The 20763-nt window shown below is 41.4% G+C and overlaps 2 protein-coding genes across 4 annotated transcripts in view; both read left to right on the plus strand.

Moving 5' to 3' along the window:
* Positions 1 to 4188, plus strand: ifi30a (IFI30 lysosomal thiol reductase a). The gene is made up of 7 exons (XM_070844734.1): positions 1 to 228; positions 1189 to 1377; positions 1694 to 1768; positions 1919 to 2005; positions 2136 to 2288; positions 3715 to 3783; positions 3949 to 4188. Exons 1-7 carry the CDS (start codon positions 100 to 102, stop codon positions 4012 to 4014), a joined length of 768 nt encoding a protein of 255 aa, XP_070700835.1. The 5' UTR covers positions 1 to 99; the 3' UTR covers positions 4015 to 4188.
* Positions 4189 to 6764: 2576 nt separating this feature from the next.
* Positions 6765 to 20763, plus strand: part of pde4ca (phosphodiesterase 4C, cAMP-specific a) — a 45989-nt gene continuing 31990 nt past the window's right edge. Inside the window, exons 1-2 of one of the 3 annotated variants that reach the window (XM_070844404.1) lie at positions 6765 to 6859; positions 11211 to 11479. In XM_070844404.1, the coding sequence (XP_070700505.1) occupies positions 11217 to 11479 (263 nt within the window). In that variant the 5' untranslated portion in view covers positions 6765 to 6859; positions 11211 to 11216. Of the gene's footprint in view, positions 6860 to 11143; positions 11480 to 16482; positions 16677 to 20763 lie in introns of those variants that run through there. The other 2 variants (XM_070844406.1, XM_070844408.1) reach the window with 2 other exon arrangements.

Genomic DNA, 20763 nt, shown 5'->3' on the forward strand with positions numbered 1-20763 from the left:
TTTAAAGTTACAAGTCACAGTAGTTTGTAGGACAGTGTTGTCGTTGCTGCTAACTTTGTTTCCAAGTGTCAAACTAAAAGCCCTGCGCTGCAACTGAAGATGAAGACATCTCTGCTGCTGCTGCTGATTGCAACTGTTTGGTTAAACACTCCGTGCGCTCGCTCCTCGTCATGCACATATCCTCCATCAAAGTGGTGCTCATCTCTGGGCTCAGCTATCCAGTGCGGGGTAAGACTACCGATGTATTACGAGAGCATTTATAGACTTTATCTTATTTTATGACCACGGAAAATGCCGGGTTTTTTGAATGGCCAGCTTCTATATTGTGGTTCTATAATATAGTTCCGGTCAACTGTATCACTGCGCTCGATATAGGTGTAAGAAACTATAGCAACGGTATCCAGGGTGACGCTCCGCCACCGGTTAGCGTTAACTTATCGCTACTAGCTAGTTTAGCTAACTGTCAGCGGGTAAACTACCCACTAACTTCACCACATAAATGGCTATTTTGAACGCAGCTTCCCCTCCGCCTCGTCTAAGTAGTCATGGAGGAATTAGTCACAGGAAAACACTTCTTGGTGTCCAGAGGTAAGAAAATACAGGAAATATCCTTCGTCCTGTATTTCTGTAACTTTGTAGTAACCATGTCGCTGTGTATTAAGTAATGTTTGCCAAATTTCGCCCAAATGACCCACATTATGTTGTCTGTTCACTGTATTTTGCTCCATGTGTTGTATTGTTGTCGTCTGGACTCTCAGAGGATGAAGTGGGCAGCTGGGACTACAGGGGGAACTAGCTAGACCTCAACACCTTATTGAGGGGAAAAACCCAAAATGTAAACTTAGCTACAGTCTTAACTTAGCAGTAGTGCCTCCTTCGCACAGAGGCACACAGATATGCAAAACTAAACTTCCGCATTGTTACAGTTCCAGACAGTCTGAAATACACCAGGTTTCATCTAATCGGAAACAAGTTCTGGGTTTTGAACAGCTCATTTAAACTGATGTAGGTGGCTAATACCACCAGAATCTCAACTGAAAATGTGGATATGTATTACCACTGATCCTGAGCTCTCCTCATGTTGCCTCCAGATGGAAAATTGCCAACATGTGCAAACATTTTAGAGAGAAACAGAGAGAGCGATCACACAAAAGTTAACCACCTGCCCCCTTTTGTCTCATTGTGCAGGTTTTGAAGGAGTGCCTTTATTCCAACTTCACCAAGTCCCATCAGGCAACAGATCAAATCCAGGTGGGGCTTTACTATGAGAGTCTGTGTCCCGGCTGCAGATTGTTTCTCAGTGAGATGCTCTTCCCCACCTGGGTCCTGCTGAATGAGATCATGTCCGTCACTCTGGTGCCCTATGGCAATGCACAGGTAAGCAGTGAGCCAAGCCCAAGTGAGGTATACACTTGGATTTTAGTTGTTGTTTCTTGACATAGAAAGGTATCTGATGATTTCTTTTACTAAAGAAAGAGTCTGAGAAGAAAACTCAGTGTGAGGAAAAAAGCGTATGTAAAATCATATGTGGTTAAATAACCAAATAAACTCAATTATCCGACAGTGAATTTAACTTTAACTTAACTGGCCAGAGTGAGCGAGATAATCATGTGAAGTGTGCCATAATCTTGATTGTGAAATGATGTTGTGTTTTTTTAACCTATGAATATGTTACATTTACCCCTGCCCCCAGGAAAAGCCTGATGGAAAGAAGTACATTTTCGAATGCCAGCATGGAGAAGACGAATGTGTGGGCAACATGATTGAGGTAAAGTTACCACCCAAACACTCAAAGAGAGAAAACTGCTGAAAAATACTGTAACTACAGTTTGCAACCATGTTGTGTTACTATTGCCTTGTAGCAGTGCCACAATGCTGACCCTGTGCACCGACTAACTGATTGCTGTGTTCCCCTCAGACCTGTTTGTTGAACATGACAGAAATGGCTTTCCCCATCATCTTCTGTATGGAGTCCTCCAATGATGTGCTCAAGGCAGCCAAGTCTGTAAGGATCTGTGTGTGTGTATTTCTGTGTATTATGCATTGACCCAGTCATTTGGCTGGCGTCTGTGTCTCCTTCTTAGTCACTGCCGCTCAGATGATGTGTGTTTCTTTACCTCCATTGTTGTTTGTAGTGCGTGGAACTCTACAGTCCTACGTTGCGCTGGGACAGCCTCATGAGCTGTGTGAATGGGGATGTGGGGAACCAGCTGATGCATCAGAATGCCTTGAAGACCAAAGCCCTGAAGCCACCACACCAATATGTTCCCTGGATAACCATTAATGGGGTAAGGTTCCAGTGCATTTAGCGGCACAAGCTTTGGCCTCTGAATGAGTAGGACACCTGACTTATTTTGAAGCCACTTTCTCTGCAATGCCCCCACCCTGCCATGTGACGCTTGCTTTTTAAACAAGTGATGTTACATTAACAGCGATGATGATGATCTTGTGATTGTTTTGACTCCGAGTTGTGACTGACGTGTGTGTGTGAAGCTACAGCTAGATGCAACTCCAAAACACAGCACAACAAGTGCGACTGTGTCTCTGCAAAGCTACCTGAGACCAGTTGCATGATAAAAACATGAAACTGGAGTTCACTCTGAAGCAACGCTATAAGAAACAAAGACAAGCAAAACACATCCAGTTGGCATGAAGCACCAGAGAGGAGCTGATCACTGTGTGGGGAACTAAACTTTATTTTTAACTTGGTTGGTCAAATCAGGCTCGAGCAGAAAATCAAATGCAATTTTAAAGCATATATCAATATTATCCAATGTAAAAACTCAGTGTTTACATATTTGAGTTTGATAACACCACAACACCTTATATGACGCATCTAATTCAAGTAAAAAATTATATTTTTATGTGGTTGAATTGGGATCTTAGTCTGCCAATTTTTAATTTATCTCTCTCTATTCATGAAAATATTCAGACATTTGCTCACAAGCTTGTATGAAAGGAATGATCATGTTAGACTGTGGGAAAACTACAAGCAGCAGTCTTGGCACCAAGGGGTGCCCCTGATAAGTGACCATTACATCACCATCCAGACAAAATCTTCATCCATCCATATCTAGACGGTATCTAGCACAAAGCACTGTTAAGAAGTTGTACTATGCCTTAATCTTTATCTAAGCAGGATGACCGACGGCTCATCAGATCGTCTTACTTTTCGATTCAACAGTTCAACTTTTGTGCTCCATTCAGCTGAGTGTTCATTTTTGTGAGCTGGCCTCGGTGACAGTCCGCTCTGTGCTAAATACTGGCTTTGTAAAGCTCATTCAATGTTTGCTTCATTAACAGAAATAACAGCGTTCACCATTGTTCCTGTTTGCTTTTGCGGTCTCTGTGTTTGTGTTTGCTGTATGTTTTTTTCAACCTGTCTCCTTCAGCATTGTACATAATATGCGGTTGTTGTGACCAGTGGAACCTGCAAGTCAGCTATCAACAATTTGACCTCTTTCAAACAGCCAACAAATGCTAGTTTTTATCTTTATATGTAGTAAAGTTCGTGACTGTCATGTGTCTGTTGAAGCGGACACATAATGCTAACTCATGTTTATGCTGTGTCAGTGACACACCCACTCTGACTTGGTTATTTCAAAGACTGTCCCTTCTTCCGTATCACAAGTAGGTCTGCGTACCTACATCTTTAGTTTAAATTCTACTTGCTTCCATAGCCTCTCAGATACAATTTCCTTGTTGAATTTGCAGGAGCACACAGAAGACCTGCAGGACAAGGCCTCGACTTCTCTCTTCAGTCTGGTCTGCGGCATGTACAAGGTACAGTTGATCCCAATCAAATTTGCCCTTCTTCTTTTTTAAATATAGTTCCACACACATCTACTGTGTGTGTGTGTGTGTGTTACTTAAGCACAAACAATCCCTGATTTGTTGTTCTCTTAGACTTGACCTTCGACCTCTAAAAAGCCGTTAATTCTTTTTCAGGGACCCAAGCCTGCGGCCTGTGGAGGAGGCCAGAGACCCTACAGAAGCTCCTGCAACAAAGAGTGAAGGAGCAGCACTGCACATGCCTCTGTGCCTGTTCTGTTCCAGGTGTGCGCACTAAATAAGGCTCACTGAAGAATGTCATCCCATGTTTTTATATGTGATTTTACCATGTTTCTATAAAGGGAAAAAAGTATTGCCTCACTTCACACAACATAAATACAACTTACTTTCTGAAAAGCGTGTCATCATTGAAACGTTATTTACTGAAACCATAAATGCTTTTTTGGCATTGGTACTCAATCACAGCCTTCTGGTGTTTGTGGTGTCCTGTGCACGGCCCCGTCTAAAGGACAGTGTTCTCACTGTCCTTTAGATGGCGCCATATCTAATAACCTCACCTTCAGTCCACTGATGACAGAAGTGATAAAAGACAGAAACATACAGCGTGAGCTGTTGTTTATGTCATACTACTGTCTTACTGGTTTAGCAGATTTCTAAACTCTGAACCCAACATGGTCTGCCAGATAATTCTGACAGCTGATTTAATATAATATTTATATAATATCAATAACAGAAAGTAGAAACAAAGTACGCCAAATAAGACATTATACACATGTTAATAGTTGATAAGCAAACCAGAGATTATATTTGAAGAAGAAATGAGTGATTTCAAACCTGGTATTGTGTTTTAAACGAGTGTTCATGTGGGTGTGCTGCAGAAGGATCAGGGTCATTTAAGTTCACAACATCTCCTGAGGATCACACTGAAGGTTTTTAGCACAGACCCAAATCCCAGCAATAGTAAGAAGCAGATCCAACCAAAGCTGTGTTCAGGCTGTAAAAAACTTACACGGACAGATTGCAGGCAGCAGCTTGATTAAAGGCAGAGTCTTGCCTAACCAGAAGGTCTGGATCCGTGAGGTCCACTGATTCTGCAGGCAGATAGACACACGTGAATAATGGCCTGTCATGCAGGCAAATCCACTACCTCAATCTCACTACCGGCCAACATCTGCCGGCTCCGTATCCTTTCTCATTTCTCCCCCACGGACTAATTCTCACCATTCTAAAATATTCATTGCTTTTGGGCTCAGCTCGCTCACTGTCTAAGAAAAAGTCACAGCATAGGACTAAGATACAAGCTAAAAAGTTTGTTAAGAGTTAGCTGTTCACCGCCGAACTAATGGCAGCTACAGGTTTGTGAAGAGGCGGGGAAATAAGTTGTTCTTTACTGAGTCCAAGGAAGCACTGGTCCCACAGACTACCCCGTATCTGATCTTAAATGTGGTATCTGTATCCTCCTCTATGGTATTTCCTTCTCAGTTGTCTTGTTCCCATGATACAGTAGCAGAAAGTATGAGGAGAAATAACTCATCAAAATTTTTCAACTTCACTGAGGTAAGAGTAATTACTGAACCATTAAGATTCATTCTTAAACTAGATTAAGTAATTCTGTCTGTGGGCTAGGGCTCATACTTATGATTTTATTTTCATGAAAGTTTTCAGAACCTAAATAAAAGCAAAATGTTAATCTGTTTCACTTCAACTGTAACAGCAAAAACAAGATGGCAGGTCACTTGATTTCAAGTACATTTGGAGTGATAACTCATGTATTTAATGCTTTTTTCCTTTGACAAGCAGCTGTGTTGAAGATTAATTGAGCCTTGTATGTTAAAATAAGGACTATCTAATTGCAAGTTCCGGTTACTACCAATCATTTGTTTTTAATTATTTAGCAATAACTATGTTTATTAGTTTGAACAAATGAGGTTTGGGAGCCCAGTCAAGGGCAATTTTAAATTTACAAGCATAATTTACAAAATAAATAATACACAGCTTTTATTAGTGAGAAGAGAAATCATTTACTGGCGAGAGAAAGTCAGTGTTTTATCGTGAGTGAAGGAAAGTAGCATTGCTCTGTATCTTGGTCAGCATGGTCAGAGATGATCAACAATCGAATCGCAGAGTGTTTTGACAATTGTTTATGGAAAGGTGGAACTCCCAAGCAGATGGAGAGATAAGGTCACAGGATGCACCAGAAAACAAGGACTCTTATCTGTTCCCCCTCAACACTGACGCTGAAAGAGAGATGCCCTGAGAGCTAAATCCCAAACACTATCCCACTGTGAGAACCGTCTATTGTGTCCAAGGTGATAGTGTGTGGGTCTCAGGACCTGAAATCAGATAAACCTTCCAAAAATAATGCCCGAGTGGGCTTTTTGTGAGGTTGGTCATATTTTTGTCAACAGCACAAAAACACCCCTGTCTGCAGCCTACCTTTAGATCTCAGTAAAGCTTTTTTTTTTTTCATACGGTCTCTTGAGGAAGTTCAACAAAGGCCAAACTGGACCTTTTATAATTTACTGATTTCTTAATTGTGTTATTATATAATCATGAAAATGAATATGATGAATATTTGATTTCCACTGCTAATGAAGGCCAAGACAAACATGTTCAGTGATGACGCAGCTGAAAGAAATATCACTTGTGCATCGAAGTTTCCATCCACACTGACAAAAATACCCAAATGTCTGACAGAAAGCTTCACAATACTTCAAGTGGTCTATAATTTACTGTCTGTGGAGCATCTTTATGTCACATATCTTCACGCCTGTAACAGTTTTTATTCCATCGTTTGACATTTAAAAGAATCTGATGTGATAATGTAATCAAACCAGCTGCGTGAAGTGACTGCTGGTTCCTTTCGTAGCTCATCTCAGTTGTGTCACTTCATGGTCTTTGTTTCCTTTGCCTTCCAGAGACAGTGGGGCTCTGCACAGCAGGCCTCCTGCGTCACTTGTGCTGTGAAGAGGCTCTTCTCCGGCCCCCTGCAGCTGCCCAGGCTGTCCTGCAGACCGACTGTCCTGCAGACCGTCGGGAATCTGACCAGCTGCATCTCCAGAGCCTTGTGAGTCAGTGATTCTCCATTTTGGTGAAAACTAGTGAAAAACTTGGTGAAATCTGTTAGTTTACATAACTTAATAATCACATTTTATTTGCAGTTTTATTCTTTTTTTCCTCATCATACAGTTTCAGTAGCGTGCAGGTTGTTCACACTAACTTTTCTAGTTTACACATTTGTGGGCTCTTTGGAAGGAGGGAGTTCTTCCCATTTCCAAACCGCAGGGCACATTGTCTGGATTAATGATTAAAATTATATGAGGTTAATTAATAACCAGCGCCTGTGACTCCTTTAAGTCAACACACATTGAGGATACCTTTGCACCACCATCTTCCAGCTAACTGTCCCATAAAATTTTGAGCATTCAGCAGAACTTGGTGATGTTTTTTTGCTGCCTAGCTTCTTAATTTAGGTAGAAAAAGTCGGCTTGTTTCATGAGCATGTGATTCAACAAAGCGTCCCGCGTAAGGCGTCGCTCTCCCGTCTGTGACACTGCTGAACAACTATCACTGCAAGAGATCAGACAAACAAGGCTCTTGTGATTGTTTCCTCAACAACATTTAACACATCTGTAGCGTTTTTGCATCTCCACGCTGTATGTGTGCACGTACTGAAATGTTCTCTGGAATGCAGGCAGTCCTGTTTGATTACGTAGATAGTTGTGGTGCATGTCAGAGGTGATCAGATACGCCTGCACTTCTTTTATAGCTAACAAACCCTCCTCATTGCAGTATCGATCAGTTTGAATGTTGGACGCAATGCATGCGTGCTGAGGGAAATTTGGCTAAAACTGATCACAGCCTGAGACCTAAATGCTTGGGAACATTTTCTTAAGTTGAATTCTTTCAAAAAAGTTTAGAGTTGTGTTCTAAAGCAGTATTTGATTCAAACAGATCAACGCATGGTTAACTCAAGACGAATGTACAGAAGTAAGCTCCTGCCTGTCACCAGAACACCTCCTGTGGTATATTTCAACACAGAAGTATTTGACTCAGATGATAGTCCCAGATAGAAAAACATTGAAGGCATTGACATTGATAAAAATAAATAGCGTAGTTTAATGGACGTCAGTGATAACTTAAGTTTAGACAATTCACATGCTTCACATGTTTTATCCAGACAAAGTAACAGACACTTTGCCATTCTGCTCAACACAGTACAGTATGTATGAATATACAGCCTGTAACTTGAGATAATTTCATGTTCAAGGCAAACACATTGGCATGCATGTTCGTCACGTTTAATGTGCCATGGTCAAAACTCTTCAGATGAGGCACTGGAAAATAGATTCATATACTGTGATGATTAGAGTATATTTATTTCCAATAGTGTTTATACACCGGCAGGTATAAAGGTATGACTGCTATGATGGTGATGGACTAAAAAGCCTTTCAGTGTGTTCTTTAAAAGGGCCATGTGCTTGCCTGTTTAGAAGTTTTTAGTGCAATTTTGATGCAGCGCCAGAGAAATTGTTTATGTAGTGGCATTTAAAGCTACAGGGTTCTTAAAAATGATCAACGCTAGGGAAGCCTAATCTATTTGATATCATTAAACAGTAGATCCATTACAGTTAATAGGGAACTGGCAACAACTATGTTTAAATAGTCACGTGTAACAGAGAAACAGAAGATTCTGAAAGTTCAATGTGGATATTTGCATGTCCATTATAATCAGACATATGTTATTTGGCTTGATTAATGAAGACAGGATTGAGAACAAGTGTGAGCAATGTGTTACCCCTTCTAACAGCTTCTAATGTTTCAAGGCTTTGGTCAGGATGCAGGTGCTTGAACTCCCCCATGAGGTCTCTGTCCAGAGGTTCCAACACAGGTGCTGAAAACGTACCGTCTAGTTCATAACTCTCCGTGTCCACAAGAATATGGACGCAGTTACACACCTGATGAGAGTCTGGTTTGCTTTGGTTGTTTCCACAGTGATCCATTTGACTATTAAGATGCTGTCTCGACGACTTTATTTGTTCAACGCGGAACATGTTACACACATGCAAATGGTTGGCGTCTCACGCTGCCGACCCACCAGAACTACCTCTTCATGAACCTGATCATCCGCTCTTCAGGACCTGTGGTAGTGCAGCCACAGAAATGTTCACATTGTTCTGGCCTCCTTAAATCAAGCTGGAAACGAGGCAGCCCTCACCTCTGCCGCTGTCGTCCGCATGACTGGAATGATGATGTGCTTCAGGGCCAGGATTGGTTTGTGCCCAGGATTATCCTTAGATGTGATGAACTTGTGTCTTTACTGCATGGCTATTAGAACAAGTGGTTAGAAATGCCCAGTGGGCCTTTCACAAGTTTAACTGCCTCATACTCATGATATATCACAATCACACAAATATGTCCAAAAAGGACTCAAGTTGATATGTAGTGATTACAGCTCTTGAAAACTGATGAAAAATGGCCATGGTCGTAATGTAAGATGTCAGGAAAGAACAGAAAATTAAAGTGCTACTAACAACATTTTGGCCACTTGGGGGCAGCAGAACAAGCTGTAAAAACAATGCTGACATATCATCAGCTTTGATATTCACTCACTAAGCAGGCATGGAGCAACATTTAGTTTGAATCATGATTGTGTGCACCTCACAAATGTGTTAAGTCCAATATTCACTATCTCTGATTTGGTCTCAACCAATTCTGGCTCTTTAGATGCTAATACTTCGCTAGGTTCACCATTTAGTTGGTAACTTTGTTTGTCTGCCGTTTGATGCTGGGCAGGTAATACACAGTTGTGTTTATCTGAGCATCTTTGCTGAAAATAATAACGATTCGCCAAAGATGCACACATCTTTAAGTCACTTCCGCCTTAAAGGACAGAATTTGTAATTTGAAGAAATCTCAGTGGGGACTCTCAGAGCAAGCTGTACGGTAGGACTGTTACTGGCACCGAGAAAAAATGATCCATAGTGGATGTAGTAGTGAAACATTTAACCTGGTGTCTGCAGAGTGTCAGGGAAGTTACCAAGCGGGGAGGACAGATCTAAAGTCACATCCGGTGTTATGCACACATTTAATAGCCCCTTGAGACATGCTTTGGTGATGATTGATGAAAAAATCTTGACATGCATTTGACCCTAAAATGACAAGTTTACATCTGCAGTGCAATACTTTGATGAGAACATATTCCTCATCTACAAGTACTTATAAATACATACAGCAGAGAAGCTATGAGTGTATACCCATAAAAAGCCTTTAACCAAAGAATCTTTCTTTCCTGCTCTCTCTACCATCTGTTGGTCATAGGTTCAGTCCTGTATCAGATGTTCCAGCTCCCTAGGTTATTTCAGTTACTCTAGACAGCACCGGTGTTTAGCTGTGAGTACTTCATCACAGTAGGACCTTCCCCCACTCTGCAGTGATAAACAAAGAGATTGGGTGGGGGTGAAGATGATGTTGCCTCTGGTCACAGATAGAGAGCGCCATCGTGACAGCACCCATGCTCTCCATAGCTTTTATCTACCTCTGTTTTTTATAGTCAGAGGCTCTTCATGTGACTCTTCCCGATACACTCAGAGCATGTGAAAGGCAAAGTGGCTGTCTCCGAGGAAATAGGCAACCTCACAACAAATATGCCTTTGGGAATCAGAGGAAAAACCTGAGTGTGCAAAGTCAGTTGGAGTGAGAGTGAGAAGGACGAGGTGGAGGGCCGAGCCAGGCGACGGTTTAATGTTTATACGCTGGAGGAAGTAATTAAGGAGCACAGTTTGAAGTTGATGAGCAATAGGTCTCATAAGATGAGGAGTGAGCAGGGGGAGGAAGCAGAGAGTTGGACAGAGGGAGAGGGAAGCAGAAGGAGGTGATCTGTCATGCTTCTCCTCCCTGTAAATCAGACGTCCATATTTAGTTGGAGAGAGGGAAGGCCTTGCAGTAATGTAAACAAAGCCTGGGAGAGGGAGGGAGGCAGGGGAGAGTACATCAACACTACACTGTTTGAGTCTATTGCCCTGCACGGCAGTCAGGAGACTGAACAGAGGCTCATAGGTTTGAAAATGAATGAAAATAAAAAGTCTTATGGAGAGGTTGTTGCATTGGCTTTTTTGAGGAGTTCTGGTGCTCTTTTTGGATTTTGAAAGAAGAGTTGAGAGTTCTAACAAGAGGGGTTTGGAATAACCATGAGCAGGCCCATGTTTTGATCAAATATGAGGAAGGAAGGATTGAATCAGAGGCACTAGCTTCTCCTGTACAGTCAACCACAGGAACGGACCACTCCCTTCAGTCATGCCACGAAAAAGTATTGTCAAGTTTATTTGAAAAACCAGAGAGAAACCGTCCCTCGGATCAAATATACCAAAGGTAAAACGAACAAAAGGACTAACTACGTGACCCCTGATCATCCTCAGTTCATCATGAGCGAGCTGTGCTCTGAGAGCTCTGAAGAAGAGCAGTCTGAAGTTGAGGAGAGGCCACGGGAACGAAGGGGGCCCAGGCTGCCCATCATTCAGCTCATGCCCAGGTCCAGAGTGGGCTCCCCTGGAGGATCCCCAAAGATCTCGCCCAAGGATTCCCCACGTGGGTCGCCTCGAAACTCCCCGCTGCTCTTCAGAAAACTGCTGATGAACCGCAGCATCAACCTCCAGAGGCGTCGCTTCACTCTGGCCCACACGCCCAGGTAGAGTCCATAACTCTGAGGCCACAAATATCCCCACTGAATGAATCACATGTTGATTCACTGTAACGTGTGGACATACTGTATTTGCTTCTGTGTCTGTGCTGAATGAATACTTAAGTCGAAGTGGATGATCCATGAAACCACCAGAGACATGCTTAATTAAATTCATGCTCACATGTAGGATAAATGAGAAGTATTCAATGATTTTATCAGAACTATTAAATGAAGCGCCAAACAAAATTTCCATGAATATTACACCCTAAGTTGTATTATCGCTGACAGACTCGCACTGTGACCCGAGATTTTATAAGTACCTTTGAAACACATTTCAAAGCGAGCAATGGTTTTTTTGTGTCCTGTAATTGCCGGTTAATGTTTCAGTGAGTCTGCGTGTTTTGTTGAAGTAGGACATGGTTCTTGTCTCATGGCCGAGGGTAACTCTGCTCAGCTACAGATGTATTTTTGGTTTACTTCTGTGTAGACAGCAGCCTCTTGCACTACAAAAATGGTTGCCCTTAAGCTTATGTTATGAAATTGATCCTGAGCACAAGATGCTCAAGATCTCGTGCTTTAAATGAAATTCTCACAATGTGAGGATTGTAAAGGTGCTGTTTCATCCTCCATAAATGGACCAGCTGATATTTACTGAGAATATTGCACAGCAGATGCAGGATGTTTGCTGCTGTTCTGTGTGATGTTACTGTACTTTTGATTATGATTGATTTGCATTCTAATTAATTCATAGCTGCAAAACACATTAGATTCACAAGGTACCCCAGTGGATTTTACTGAAAAGCAAAGGTCAATAGTAAAAGTTGTGGTTGTGGTGCTTAATTTTCTACAGGTGAATGTGTTTTTCCAAAGCTCTTTTTTTTCCCCATCATCTCAGTAAACACACATCTCAGTTGGTTGTTCCATGTCTTTGTCAAGCAAATACTTCAATCTGTCAACCACAAACCAACCTCTTTAATTTAGCAGCACGAAAATGAAGCGCACCCCCAGCTTGTAATGGGATATTTCCTGCTGAGCTTAAAACATAATTTTATTTATTCTTCATTTTCTTCCACTACAGTGGTCATAATTCTTGCTTGTAATGAGCACAGATGTCTGGCCGTCTGCCACCTCTGCTGTTGTACCTGTTCATAGCTTTAGTTATACGAGCCGTTGTTGCATCAGTCCTGGCCCGAGAGTCATACGATCAATTTAACAATACTTGACCGTAACTTGAGAGAGGTAGAATAAACAGAGCCTCACGCATGTGTGTGGATGGATTTCCAAACAGATGGATATTTGTTCTTTTTTTGTTTCGACGGAGGCACTGTAATGCCTTTGTTGGTGCGTTAAATACGTCTGTAGGCTTCCTCAAAGGAAGAGTATGTTGTGGAAACACTGTAAAGTACTGTAAAACCAATTTTTAGGCACATGCCTGTTATCTCTTTGTCAATGTTTACCCTTCACTCCTCAGCATATATACACTCAGATGTAGGCACCTAGCAATTCTGGGCTGTTACCAGGTGTCTACAACATGTTGCTGTGACGTTCGATGACCTCCTCCTCAGTGAAATAAAATTAAAAGCCTGGGAGAAACTCTAGCTGGTGCTGTAAAACCTTTCCTTACTTTTATTGGCAAGAAATGCGTATTAAACATTCCCAAAGAAGCCAGTGCCTACGAGAGAACTCAAAAAGTGTTTACAAGTTCATTCACCTTTATAAACAAGCATTGGGGGGGTCGTTTTCCCCCAGGCGTTTAATGGTCTTGGATTTGGGATTGGCAGACATTGGTTTCTTTTCCAAGGTTTACTGTAACTCTCCAGCCAAACTGTTCATCAATTTCACTGTGTCTGTTTAAAATCTAAATATTAGAGGGCAAACGCTCAGTCAAGGGGATCTCAAGCTTGCAGTCTAACACAGATATTCAACATGTCAGAACTTTTATATTATACAGCTCTGAGGTCAGGACATTGGAAGTGTCCCTCTGCAAGGTATGTGCAGTGTCCCATAATGTCAGAGCTGAAATAAATGGACGCAGATGAGTTATTGCAGGAGGGCTGGCAAGGAGCAGGAATTAAACAAACTGGGGGTCCAGCGGAAAATAAATGTCGCAGGCAGCTCAAATATAGAACATACCCACAATGTTATTTTCACTTAGCGTCTAAGTTGATTAAACCTCTTTTTCCACTCCAGAGACACCCTGTCAAATTGATTTTTTTGTGAAAAACATTTCATGAAAATTGCAGCTCTGGGATGAACGCCAGTTTCCTGCATGTCTTTCATTGATAAATTGAGAACATTTTCTGGGCTGACAGAGCATAAACAAACACAAAAATTATCACTTATACTTGATGGTCATCTTCAGCTCTTTGCCTCTGTAGTTGATCACGGGGTATTGTCTTCTAAGTGAATACAGCAAAGTTAACAGTAGTAACTAAACTGCTGCTTTTACAGAATATTGGCTGCATAACAGATCTGCATATACTGCATGTAAAACTATATAGGCCTGCTATAAAAGCCAGAGCATGCCTTGTTTTGTAATCATAAGATATTAGGTATGCTACACAATAGTGTGATGATATAGTGATGCATGTCAGAAAAGGAAAAGAGAAGAGTTCCATTCATATAAAATGTTTGTGCTGTGTGGTTTTAAGTGGTTTAGCCAGTGATTATATATTATTCAATAAATAAAATGTTATCTATAGAAAATCATGTGGTCCAGTTGTAAATCAGTAACATTTCTTCAGACAGCTTTGAATCGTTAGAGGTGATAATCCCACTTCAGCATTCCTTTTGTGTCAATTTAGAGTAGTTTGAGATTTTTTAGTAAGTGTCTTAATGAGCCTGTGAAAATAGCACTCCCACTCTCACTCAGGTATATAAAGTATATTGATTGATATGTTACAGTACAAGTACTGGGGCAAAAACACAGGTTATGTTCAGGGTGTTTCTCAGACAGTTTCTGAATGAGTATTGTCGTAGCATTTCCTGTTGTTTTCCACTAGAGGCTGCTATGTTGTTCATGTGGGCATGAAGCATGAGGATCTGCTGTTTCTGTGATGGTTCAGAGTAGATCGAGTGTGTGACTGTGCGTGACTCCTCATATTTTAGGAGGTTTAAAAAGGTCCTGAGGGTTTTCTGGTGCGATGCTGTGTGTGAGCTTTTTGATATTCCTAGAATAGGTTTGGCAACTTTAGTTTAATATGTTTGACCCATCCCTCCTGGCATTACAGGACACAAACATAAAAACGAATATACAACATGCATCTTCCGGTAGCACATGTACAGAATGATGGTTTAGATAGTGATAGATTTATGCATGTACTTCTGTATACAAAGTTTTATCCCGATAAAGGCCTTTTTCTTATCTTGCAGATTTTTTCCATGTAGCTGGCTGTTGTTAAGTGATTGTGTTTCACAGTGGATTAAGTGAGCGCTGGTATTTCTAGGCCCAGCTTCAGTACAGACAATTTAACTTGATAGTTATCACAGACAGTAATAAACCTAAGGCGTGTTGTAACAGACACTTCCTGTTTGTTCCCCCCCCACATTATGAAAATTCAGATGTTTCCATCCTTCACTAATCATGTATTCTCTGCAGTATTTTCACAGTCACGTATTTGATGACACCAAATATTTGTTTAACACTGAAGAGGATATTGTGCGAATCACATGGATTATATCATGGCATGAGAAGAGAACTCGATATTAAAAAGGAAAATTGAATCACATTTTGAAAAAAGCACGCACACACAATATTGAAGTATTGATTGACAAGGGCACTATTGTTGCTGCTGGCATGGAGGCAGGCTGGTTACACGAAAAGAGGAACTGTGCACACGTAGAGACCTCGTATTTATATACTCTGATATAGTTTATAGTCTACTTTTTCTTCTTCTTTCACTTCACCTCTATTCGTCCCACTTTAACCTCTGTACTGTTACTGACTCTGCCTTTATCTTTACTCTTTGTGCAGTTTGCTCTCTCTCTATCTCTCTCTACCCCACCCCTTCCCTCTCCCTCCACAACATCTCTCTCTCTCTCTCTCTCTCTCTCTCTCTCTCTCGTTCTCAGGGGAGACAGTGTTGTTGTTTGTTGTTTTAAGCCTGAGTTTGGTCCCACCACTCTCAGGAGAGGAGAGAAGAGAGAGCAGAAGTCTGTTATGGCCCGCTGACAGGGACTACATGGGACGGCCCACTCCGGGGAGCATCTGATGGGATTATAGCACTCTTTCCAGCTCACTTTTTTCCCCTCGCTAAGAATAACTCTTCTCAATCTGTTGGCGGTGTAGCATCACAGAGGCAACCCCATGTTCAAATGGACAGCTTTGTGTCAATGTCTTCGGACCTGATTTTCAAAGACAGAAAATACCCAGGGCCTGTTGTCAAGGAGTTTGGTTTTGTCAGTTTGCAGCTCATTTGGAAGAATTCAAGCTCGCTATTTCCTATTTAGGAGGAGGAGGACAGGAAAAAAACACCAGACAGAAGCGTTTATCTTGGCACGTCTGTGGTGAACTGAAAGGAGAACGAGTAAGGAAGTAGTCCCAGATGAGCTCTGACAGCTGACACCATCCTCAGTTTCACTTGATTTGATTCGGCCCCATACTTTCCCTCCCTGTCAGTGAGATGATATTCCTACTAACACTGTGATTGGTTTCCAACATCCAAGACTCTTTGCCTTTTTAGGCTCTTCACACACACACACACACAGACACACACACACTGAGCTGAACCTTTCTGATTCTTCTTTATCCGCGAAAACAAATGGACATATCCTTAATGCCGGGACCAAAAGCTGAACCGCAGATTTCCAGTTTGATGCACTTTGATCCGTTGATTCTGCACTGACCTAGAAGTGAATGGCTTCTAGCTAATAAGTTCTATCTATCAAATACAGAAGAGGGCTCAGCAGGCCTGAGTGCGTTCACTTTCATTCTTCCTCTTACCAGGTACAGCTGATGACACTCTTGTGTTTTGCTGTTTTGTTTTGGACAGCTTTCCTTTCCATTTCATGACAGCATGGGGGTTTTGGTTGCATCACAGAAGTTCACTCTGTTTACCCCTCGCCTCCCAAAGCTGCTATCTTGATGCCCCTCTGAACTCTACCCAACTCGTTTTGAACCTGCCAATAAAATGATGAACAAAGACTCTCGCTTTTCAAGGAAGATGCATGGCAACTTCTCCACCCGCAGGCATTCCTGCATTGGGTACGTATCCGATTGTGTGTCTAGAGTGTCGTGATTGTGATTACAGTTGCTAATGTACAGTGAAGGCAACATAATACAAGTGGTTGCAGATAATCAGGGAACATTGGGAATTTCACTTGATTCTGTGTCTGGCAAGTAGTGCCTGTTTTTGTCCTTACAGAGCAAGGAATATAATCAGCTGATGGCTGATGACTATTTTAGTCTGCTGCTCTGCTCTGTTTGCTGTAGTATTGCACTGTGTTGGTGCTTATCTTGTGCTTTTATAGGTTTTATTCTGTTGTGTAGTCGTGATGTTGTGATGTGTCAAACCCAACTCTCACAGCTCCATTTATATTGCATGACATATAAAAACTTTTTTAAGATAGAAAACATTTTGACATGGAAATGAATCCCTTTGCAACTCTCAGTCAGACTAAAGCTAGTTTGAGTTGTTTAGTGATAACAAATACTTATTTAGTTGTGAGTCCGTATTTGTATCCTTATTTAACTTATATGCTGTCTAACGCCAAATATCTGCCACATAATTTGAGTGTGCTGTGGTGAGGCTGGTGGGTGTTGCTGTTGGTGTGCTGTGGTTGGCGTTGCAGGCCTCGGGGTGGCATGGCGGGTCGATGGCCCTGTCCGCTGATGGCACTCCTTGGGGTCCATGGACCCAAGCCAGGCAGAGGCGTCCATGTTAGACACATGTGGCTTAGAACTTATGGGTTTCATAAGAGAACGGAAGAAATATTGGCGCACTGTGGGAAATTGTGCATGAGAGCAGCAGATGGAGCAGATTTAATCTCTGTTTTCTGTTTTGTCCTCTAGGAAACAAAACACAGAGGAATAAAAAAAAAAAAAAAAGTGTCAAATGAACTGCCCTCATTGTAACACGCTCCCTTGTCTACACACTGAAGAGCCTGATTGACTTAATTGTAGTTGTAACATGATACAACTGTGTAATCACCAGGCCGGATTCAGGAAAAAAAAATAAATTTACTACAGCTGTCATGACAACCCTGCAGGATACCTCGTTATGTAAGTTTACAGACTAAAAACAGATTCAAGTCACGAAAGGCTAGAAGACAGACATACAGGAATCTGGAGGCCCTATATGAAAGGTCACAATCAGAGATAAACTTTTCACAAATTAATGAGGAATCACTCACTTCTTCCTTGAACTAAAAGAAAAAGAAAACATGTCAGAGCTGTTGTGGGGTTTTTTTTTCAATGCGGTGCGGCAAACTTCTCTGAACTCTGGGCATAAGCCATGTGCCTCGCGAGTGTCATCCGAACTCCTCCTGGCGTGAGCCGGTTTGGATCATATGAGGAGATCAAAGTAGGAGATTTTAGACCACAGCCAGAGATACAGAAGCGCAGAAGAGAACAGAACAAGCCACTGTTCTCTTTACCTGATTTGTACATTGAGCTTCCTGGGTAAAAAAAAAAGTGAAGTGGAGTCACTGTTGGAGCTTCAGATCAAAGCAAAGTTCAAAACTTTTTTTAACATTTTCAGCACCAGTAAAGACAATGAATTTATTGTATGGTTATGGAGAAGATACTATTAACGGCAGTGTGTTACAGCAGTAGTAGTGCTTAATATTAGATGAGGTTGTAGTTACATTTTTGACTCATTTTCTCTGCACTTGTACAACACACACACACACACACACACACACACACACACACACACACACACACACACACAAACCCTGAAACAAAGCAGTCTCTTGTAATTCAGATGTCCGTCACAATAGCGACAGCTCTTATCCTCACTTGTACTAACGGTACCAGGGCACTATTCATGCTACCCTCTGACTATCACACACACACACACACACACACACACACACTCTCTCTCTCTACTGGTATCCTTGTAAACAATGTTTTCAGTGTTTTTTATGGCTTCTCTGGCACATTTAAACAACACAGTGTCACTGCATTACGCTCGACAAGGCTGGAGAGCTCTCAGTCAGTATCATGAGAAGATAGTGCTTGGTGCTGCCTCCGTACAGCTTGTGACACAAGATGCCATTTATCTTAAGTAGAGAAAGAGTGAGAGCAAGAGAGGCAGATGCAACGGCTGACCAACTGGGAAAAAGAGATAATTTACACAAAGAGGGTAAAGGCACAGACGAGAGGGCGGTGAAGAAACGATAGAGAGGACATGGGTCGAGATAGTGCTGCTTTTAGCTCAGAGATAATGACTGGAAGGAGGAGGTTCGAGCGAGAGTATGGGGAGGTTACATCGTGAAAAGGAGACAAAAAAGATATTTCTGAAGCCGTTAAAGAAGAGAAGAGCGACTGAAAGTGATTATGACTGAAAGAATAATTAGGAAAACAAAAAAGTGTCAAGTGAGGCCATCTCACCAAAGGGCAACAGTGTCAATGTCAGAGGTCCCAATATAGCTGCCAGTCCCCCCCTCACCTCAAACACACACCCAGATTAGTCAATAGGGCCTGTGTGGCTGTGGCATGCTGGCTGCTGTGTGCGTCACAGCTGTACTCCATATTTTCAGCATGACTGATTCCCCCAATCGCCTCCAGAGCCTCATTGATTTCTGAGGCTGCAGCAGCAGCAGCTGGGGACAGCACTAACACAGCGCTGAAGTTCAAAACTAGCAATTCTATTCTATTGTATGTATCAATGTATCTATATTATATATACATTCATATCTATGATATATAGTAATTCCTACTCAAACTGTGAGATGACAGCGTTATTCAAAGGTCAGAGAAACTGTAGCACCAGTAGTAAGACTATAAAGATTGATACCTCAAAAAAAAATGTGATTTTAAATGTTTTGGGTTTTTTTAAAACTGTAATTCAGTTAGTCTTAACAAAATGATTCATCCAAAAGTGTTGCTTTGTCCTATTTTATTATTGTTTCTGGGGGGGAAAATTCTCCACTTCTTTGCTGTCACTCCTGCTGGGTGCTGTGGAATATAGCAGTATGTGGATGACTGTTAATTGTAGCCACTAGAGGGGGAAATGGACTAAGTTATGCTCAGAGACAGTGAGAGAGCCACGACCTGCTGCACACGCAGCAGCGGTTGGATATAGGAAAACATAACGATGTGGTGGTTTGGCAGATTGCAACTCTATTTTCTGGCTGCTGGAAAGAGTTGGACTTTTTACACAGTAAAACTCTTTAATTCTGTACATATAAGTATTCACAAAATATTTTCTATATTTGAATTTTGCTCACTGAATATTGTCATTCATTATCACCATATTGTAATTTTACTGTACACTCTGTATCCATGACACCCATTGCACATCTATTCAGACTGTGGTTTATCCCTATTTTTCCGTAACTGAACTGCAACTAACAGTGTCGTATGTTGTTGACACTGTAAAGCCCTCTTAGACAAATTTGTGATTCTGTACTATATAGACAAAATGAACTTGACCTGACACCCAATATTGCTGCTTCACTGGTTTGTTACATTCGACCTGAGTGGTTTGTAGGTTGGCCACTTGAGGTACCAGTATGCAATAGATGAGATGTGTGTCAGAAATGTAGTAGAGAGGAAATACCATTGCAAGCAAACTACTGGGACATTGCAAATTATTGTTAATTATAGACATGGCACATTCATGTTATAAAAAGTAGAATATTCACATTAAATTCATAATAATATGGATTGTGACCAACCAGCTTACCTCCAATAATTATTTTTAGATTTTTTAAGATTTGATTCCTTTTTAAACTTTTTATAGTATCTTGCAGAACCAAAGTCTATTTTTTTTACTTAAGAAATGTATCTTTAGATATGTATACTTTAAATAACCAGTGATCAGTAATTCATTATTACATGATGAACACATTTACATCTCTGGGATAGTGATATATTGCATGTACAACCAGACTTACTTACACCTACTGTTACATATACAGTAACCATGCAAAAACATGTGCACACACACTGATTGCAGCCTACACAGAGGGTCAGAGTGTACTGTATGGGTTAGGTTGCATTATTCAGGGTTAGTGTTAGATGAAATGGTGACGTAGATGCTGTGACTGAGCACTTCATGGCCCTTGTTTTTCCTACAAACACTCCTCTGCTGATGGAGTGACCACCTGCCATCTGATTGTGCATT

Source organism: Pempheris klunzingeri, chromosome 15, assembly GCF_042242105.1.
Source record: "Pempheris klunzingeri isolate RE-2024b chromosome 15, fPemKlu1.hap1, whole genome shotgun sequence".
NCBI lineage: Eukaryota > Metazoa > Chordata > Actinopteri > Acropomatiformes > Pempheridae > Pempheris > Pempheris klunzingeri.

Coding starts and splice junctions, on each gene's coding strand:
- ifi30a (XM_070844734.1), top strand. CDS start 100: ATGAAGACATCTCTGCTGCTGCTGCTGATTGCAACTGTTTGGTTAAAC. Junction 229..1,188: donor GCTCAGCTATCCAGTGCGGG/GTAAGACTACCG, acceptor CTCATTGTGCAG/GTTTTGAAGGAGTGCCTTTA. Junction 1,769..1,918: donor GTGTGGGCAACATGATTGAG/GTAAAGTTACCA, acceptor TGTTCCCCTCAG/ACCTGTTTGTTGAACATGAC.